Below are 7,481 nucleotides of genomic sequence, written 5' to 3'. Positions count from 1 at the left end.
CGCGGACGGAGTCGCGGGCGAAGCTAGCGTATAATAAAGTTAAATAATAATGATTTAATTTATTTTGTAACACGCTTACTTATTTAGGCTCTGTCAAATATATAAATTAATTTATGTTAAGTTATTCAAATAAGTAGGTGTAGACGTAAAATATTCTTATTAATAAATAAGTAAGTTATATCAAAGTATGCCCGTGGGCTAAAATTTCAACTGGTTTCTTGTATATGTTATGTAATATACTTGTTTATGTTTGTGAATTAAATTCATTCGTCTAAAAAAGTAATACAGCAATGTTTGTCCGTTTAAAATTGTTTACCAGCACGATATAAGAATCTATACTAATATAATAAAGCGTAAACACACACTTCTTTGTTACCTAAGATGTCAGCAATCACAGCATATTTTCGAATAACTCTTTTTTTAATAAAAAGCCCTGCACTTACGTCACGCTTTAGGCTTTACATATTTTCACGCCGTCAAACTTACGGGTTATTTTGAATAAAAACCCTAATGTGGGAAAGAGACCATAAGTTGTTGCCAACATCAAGGAAGCAAGGTTGCCATGGTTTGACATCATGTCATGTCATTTTGACATTAGCAATTGATAGTTTGTCAAATGTGAACAATATAATGAAATTTTTATAATTTTATGCGGATGAAGTCGCATGGGAACAGCTATATATAAAAAACATGTTTTGCTAAAATATAATACCTAAATTATGTAAGCAAAAAGTTTATGTCTAATCGTACTTCATACTAATGTTATAAATGGGAAAGTTTAAATGGTTATCACGTTTCTCTAAAATGAATGAAATTTGGTATAGATGTAGAACATAGTCGTCAAGAACATATAGGTTACTTAGTCATTTTTTTTTGACCGACTTCCCAAAAGAAGGGGGTATATTCGTCTGTATGTTTTTTTTATGTGTGTTACGGCATAACTCCGCCGCTAGTGGACCGATTTTGATAATTCTTTTTTTATCCGAAAGGTAATGCTTGCAGGTGGGTCCCATTTTTTTGTTTGATTTTTGGAGTCAAAGACTACGACGTAGTTAAATAGTTTAGCTCAAAATCGCGCGACGAAATTTCGGGTAATTTTTAGTGATAATGTTATGTAAGGAAAACATTTTTTAACAGGATAAAAATGTATTTATTGATTTTTTATCGGAATGTATGCATGTGGATTATAGCGAAAACATTTCGTTTTTTTTGGATTGGAACCAAAACTTGCATAAAATAACAATTTGTCATGTCCAATGTTCGTTGACCTCTACTGAATATTATATGTGTTTTTCTTTTTGTTCCAGAATCTTCGTCAACAGATCATTGCACTTGGAAAATGTTAAATTTTATGGTTTTGATATGGATTATACATTGGCCGGTGAGTTTTACATACATTTTGTTAGGAGTATTTCTTGTACGTACTTTAACATCTACAAGTTGTTTAAAAATTATGTTAACCTATACTAATATAATCAAGTTTAAACACACAGTACTTCGTGGTGTAGGATGTCAGCAATCACAGCATATATTTGAATAATTCTTTCTGTAATAAAAAGCCTTACAAATACGACACGCTTTAGGCTATATATTTTCACGCTATTAAAGTTAGGGCTAAATAAAATGGAAAAAAAACCATTCATGTGGGAAAGGGACCTTAAACAATAAGCTACTAACATTGAGGAACCAAGGTTATTACCGGTAATTTTGACATTTGTAATTGCGAATTTAACAATCAAATATTTTTTTATAATTTCGTGCGGATGAAGCCGTACGGGAACAGTTAGTTTCAGTATAGTATTTTGAAACAACATAACAGACTAGGTTTTTGTGATCCATTAATATAATAATTTATTGTTTTCAGAATACAAATCGCCACAATATGAAACATTAGGGTTTAATTTAACTAAAGAAAGATTAGTTAACTTGGGATACCCAAGTGAGATTCTAGAATTTGAATATGATCCTTCTTTTCCTGTTAGGTGAGTTAATTGGAACTTTCTTTTATTTTTTCGTCTTAATAATTATCAATTACAATTACATAGGCGTCGCCAGCCGATGATCTAGGTGACCACTTAGGATGGCCTTATTCAAAGTAGTTTTTTATTTTTTTATTCTCGGGGGGGGGGGGCAGCTATCCTCGTCAGGTGACTCCCACGGAACTTAAAGTCATATTGTCATACTTCTTATTAATGTTATAAATGCGAAAGTTTAGATGAATAGATGTTAGAGTTTGTAGTCTAAACGGCTGAACAGATTTCGATGAAATTTAGTATAGTTGTAGAGTATAGTCTGGAAGGGCACAAGCTACTCAGTTTTATTTTTTCCATTCCACGCGGACGGAGTTCCGGGCGAAAGCTAGTATGATAATTCTAGGTTACACAATAAAATAAATAGTACTTACATGTCGGAGAATTTTTTTTTCTTTTAAAATGTAAATGTACTTAAAATGATTATGGCTTATCAAAATACAAGTAACGTTTTAGATTAAATTAATTGTATTTTCAGAATTAATACTGTATCAAGGAACAATTAAAAACAAATGTGCTGTATAGTTAATGTTTACCTTCAATTATGTATTCATATTGCATTACACAGCTATCCTTTTTCACTTCAATTACAATCTTCCATAAATATTACACATTTAGAGTATTAAAATAAGACTAATGTTCTAACATTACTTGCAGAGGTCTATGGTTCGACACGTTGTATGGCAACCTACTAAAAGTAGACGCTTATGGCAACATTCTGGTCTGTGTGCATGGATTTGAATTCTTGAAACAGTAAGTTAAAATTTAATTCTTATTTTTAAGCTCCACAGAGTCTAGTGCGTAATTCCACTAAACAATTTTTTTGCACGCGGCGAAGAACTCCATACAAAAGGTCGCGGTTAGTCTAGAGTCACAAGTGAAAAATAGATCTTACAGACTAAGTAATAAAGTTCAATTTGCAGGTGGAATTTCAATGTGTTCTAATTTTTTTGGACTCTTTTCAAATCAGTCTAAGAAATCAGAATCACATTATCGTAAAGGGTTAAAATTTTTATTTTTTTTTTTTTCAGTTCCCAAGTGTACGAATTATATCCAAATAAATTCTTGACTCTCGACGAGTCTAGAGTGTATGTGTTGAATACATTGTTCAATTTGCCGGAGACGTATTTAATTGCGTGCTTGATAGATTTCTTCACAAACTCTCCACAGTATACAAGGTAATATCAAATTCAAAATTCTCTTTATAACGCAATATTAATCGAAACCAATGTGTTTATACGAACTTTTTTGTTATATTCAGAGAAAAAAGCGGCGTAAGATGTGGGGATTTGGCGATGTCATTCAAATCTATATTCCAAGATGTCCGAAGCGCGGTTGACTATGTCCACATACATGGGGACCTCAAGTCCAAGACTATAGAGAATCTGGACCTCTACCTGAAGAAGGATAAACGTCTCCCAACCTTCCTGTCCAGGATAACAGAGAGCGGAGCCAAACTGTTCATACTAACTAACAGCGACTATAACTTCACAGACAGGATAATGAATTACTTGTTCGATTTCCCGCATGGCGCTCAAGTGAGTTTGCATTTATTACACCTAAACAGTTATCTTGATGTCCTTACACTTTTTTATACTTAAACGATCACAAATAGACCACTAATTTGTTAAAGAAGTAAAATAGAACCGTATATCAAAGAATGTTTTCACATTTTTTTGGTGGAAAGAAACCAAAAAAGTTTCTAATACAATTTAAAGCCTGTCCCACCAAGTTGTAAATTGTTTGTTCGCAATCCAACGTGTAAAATATGATGGGAATACAGGATTTTGTTACCCTATCTGACAGTGACGTACTTTTTAAACTATCTGAGCCTCTATCAGCTAGTGGTGGGACAGGTCCTTAGAGTAGTAATATTTTTACTGCTTGATTAGCACCCTTTCCGTGTGTTTGTAATTTTGCAAGTAGGTATTTTAGTCATTTTAAGTCCTTTATATTTCTGTAACGTAATTTAATGGAAAGAGTAAAATTTGACGCCGCGCCGGTGCGATGGCGTGCGTCAACGGGACATCGTTATTGTCCGAGATGGGGCAATAAACACGTGCAGGAAATTGTGTAAAAAATGTTTATAAACGTAATAATAACACAAGCTTTCGCCCGCGATTCCGTATGCATGAAATTAAAAAAAAAACAAAAGCAGGTACCCTATGTGTTCTTCCAGACTGTACTCTACATCTATACCAATTTTTTTAGAAATCCATTCAGCCGTTTAGGCTACAAACTCAAACAAACATCCACCCCATTCGTTTATCACAACTTTCGCATTTATATTATTAGTATGAAAGTAAGATGTAAATGAATAAACTTTGTGAATTTAAATTTTCATCCACGAAAGCTTAAAAATAATAAAAATTGATTTATCGTGTTTACAAGTTTCAATAATCTTTGTAATTATCATCATCATATCATGCATCAAGGATATTCAAGTATTGCATAATTTTGACGTTAACAAGTTTTGTAAGGAACATGGCGATTTTTTTTTGTATGCGTCACCGGTAAATCGCGTAAGTCGCATGTTTGTGATTTGCACCGAAAATTGATAAATATTCAGATTCAAATCGTGGTAATTTCGACGCTCAGTAAATTGACATTTCGTTGGATACAAAATGCCGTAATATAACAACTTTGTGAACATTATTTTTAAAATTTGTCGTGAGTTGATGATATGCCGGGAATTTATGATTTACCCGGAGTACACAATTTGCCGGTAACATGCGTTGAAACAGAAAGTGGGCCTTGGAATGTTTTGATATCGGTCTTGCATTAACCAACCGGTTTGACCACAACTGCTTGCTAATTCATTATTTATTCGTATCACCTGAATTCTAATACTATGTGATAGTTTTATTATCTTATAATCAAGTCTTATTAGATTACGTTATAACTTCGATTTCATATATAACTCAATAGATATAGATAATAATTAATTAATGATAATGGTGATATGTAATTAAGTACTGGATGTCTAAGTACTAATGTTTATTTTACCCTTGTGTGAGATGTCTGTATGGGCAATATTTGATCACATTTTTTAACATATTCCAATTGGTGCAGGCGACTGACCCTCACAGGAACTGGAAGACTTACTTCGACTGGATTGTGGTGGACGCGAAGAAGCCCTTGTTCTTCGGCGAGGGCACCACGCTGCGACAAGTGGACACGCAGACCGGCGCTCTCAAGATGGGCTACCACGTCGGTCCGCTGCACGAGGGCCTCGTCTACTCCGGAGGTAATCACATCACAATAATTAAAACCGCTGCCGATACACTTCACCTAAGAGTAATATAAGAAATGCCAACTTTTGTGTTTTTTGTATGAAATAAAAAGGTCGTTGTAACTTGGTAATATCGAGCAGAGTTTCAAATATAAAGAGGAGGTATAGATAGCACTTTATTTGAAATATTTTTCTCATAATCAAGACCAAGGACATGTCAATATAAGTAATTGTATTCATTAATTACCAATAGATGTTATTAATTCATTCTTCATACTAATATTATAAATACGAAAGTTTAAATGGACGGATGTTTGTTAGACTTTGTAGCCTAAACGACTGAACAGATTTCAATAAAATTTAATATAAAAGTGAAGGATAGTCTCGAAGAACATATAAGCAACAATTTGTTTTAAACCCACGCGGTTGGAGTCACAGGCGAAAGCTAGTAATATATAATGACAACTACCTAGTACCGTTCTAAGAAAGTACCAGTGACAAAATTTATACTATGCCTCGTCTATAAATTATTTAAATTCTTTGCTAAGTCATATCATTTACAGTGTACATGTAAACGTGACTTTACGTTAAAAATATATAGACATGATCACTCAACATAAGTATTTAAGGTTTTGATTGTGATTCATTTGCATTGATTTTATTAATCAAGTGTTATTTCATTGAGAAGTTAAATTGTCATAGGTTCGTGTGATGTGTTCACTGAGCTGATCGGCGCTAAGGGTAAGGACGTGCTCTACATCGGTGATCATATCTTCGGTGATATCCTCAAGTCTAAGAAGATCGGTGGCTGGCGCACCTTCCTGATAGTCCCGGAGCTGGTGCAGGAATTGCATGTATGGACGGACAAGTGCCAGCTGTTTGCGCAGCTGCAGAACTTGGACGTCCAGCTAGGGGATATGTACAAGTAAGTCGTAGTGAAATGTTAATTCGAATAAACATACTTACATATATGTGATAATGTAATTCATAGTTACAAAATATTTTAGCCTTTTGTTGTAATTGAAACACTAGTGGTTTCTATGTGGGTGAAGCACATTAAATTATAAAAACGTTATTGTTTACAGTTGTAAAATTTTAATTGCAAAAGTCAATTCACATGCACAAAGGACAATGAAGGCTCGTGAAATGTCATAAGCTTTTGGCCAATGGGCAATGTTGCTTCCTTGCTTCTATTGGCTGGTAGTTTTTGTCCCTTTCGCACATGACATTTTTTATTTCACTCTTCTACTCACTAAGTTTCATAATGTGAAAATATATAGCCTAAAACATGTCGGAAGTGTAGGAGTTTTCATTAAAAAAAATAACAATTTAACCCTTAAATGCATATTGTTGCCAAAAGTCTAAAACAAAAGTAGAGTTTTTATTGAAACCAAGATTTTTTTTATTATTTTTCCCTTATTCTGTGGCTCAAACTTATATTGAAATATGTATTCCATAATTAAATAAAAATCATGCATTTAAGGGTTAAAAATATAGTAATTGCTGACATCCCACATAACTAAGAAGTGTGTTTACGCCTTATTATATTAGCATAGAAATGTTTTTGTATATTTTTAGGCCAGGGGTGGCGAACATTTATGCATCAAAGTGATTTTTTTTAAAGAAGTGTTTAATGCCTCTTAAACGTTCCCTATAATAAACTTAACTGCTCTGATTACGTATTTCATGATATATAATTCTCCTAATTCATATTTTTTTTCGTATTGTTTCTATGATTATCAACGTGCCCAAAATGTTATGTCGTGTGCCATTTATGGGACGCATTCCAGTGGTTCGCCACCCCTGGTGTAGGCAGTGGAAGCCCATGGTTGACACTGTAATGTGAACTCTAGAGACCTAGACTCGAGCACGAAGGAGAAGCCGGATATATCGAAGCTGCGCAGTTCGATCCGTGACGTCACGCACAAGATGGACCTCGCGTACGGCATGCTCGGCTCGCTGTTCCGCTCCGGCTCTCGGCAGACATTCTTCTCGTCACAGGTAAACTAATTCTAACTCAAATTAAATGCTATTTATATTGGATTACTAAAAAAATCTAATATTTTCTATCTTTGTGTCTTAAGGTTCCCTACGTTACTCTTTTAAATTTGTCAAGTGGTGTATGTATAAGCTATAAGACTTTTCACTTTTAACATTAATGTATCTTGCATATTTATAAAGGACTAGCTTTCGCCCGCGACACCTGCCGCATGGAATTA

At 33.9% G+C, this 7,481-nt stretch overlaps 1 protein-coding gene across 1 annotated transcript in view; it reads left to right on the top strand.

Moving 5' to 3' along the window:
- Nucleotides 1-7,481, top strand: part of LOC106103018 (cytosolic purine 5'-nucleotidase) — a gene marked incomplete in the record, with an annotated part of 17,916 nt that overhangs the window by 7,813 nt on the left and 2,622 nt on the right. Inside the window, 8 exon segments of the mRNA XM_013282647.1 lie at nucleotides 1,308-1,381; nucleotides 1,865-1,982; nucleotides 2,688-2,783; nucleotides 3,062-3,208; nucleotides 3,292-3,568; nucleotides 5,103-5,277; nucleotides 5,965-6,187; nucleotides 7,116-7,263. Coding sequence (XP_013138101.1) covers nucleotides 1,308-1,381; nucleotides 1,865-1,982; nucleotides 2,688-2,783; nucleotides 3,062-3,208; nucleotides 3,292-3,568; nucleotides 5,103-5,277; nucleotides 5,965-6,187; nucleotides 7,116-7,263 — 1,258 coding nt within the window.

The sequence above is a fragment of the Papilio polytes genome, unplaced genomic scaffold, assembly GCF_000836215.1.
Source record: "Papilio polytes unplaced genomic scaffold, Ppol_1.0 DF823879.1, whole genome shotgun sequence".
Lineage (NCBI taxonomy): Eukaryota > Metazoa > Arthropoda > Insecta > Lepidoptera > Papilionidae > Papilio > Papilio polytes.
Note: the sequence above shows the minus strand (reverse complement) of the source record. Positions and strands in the feature narration are given on the sequence as shown.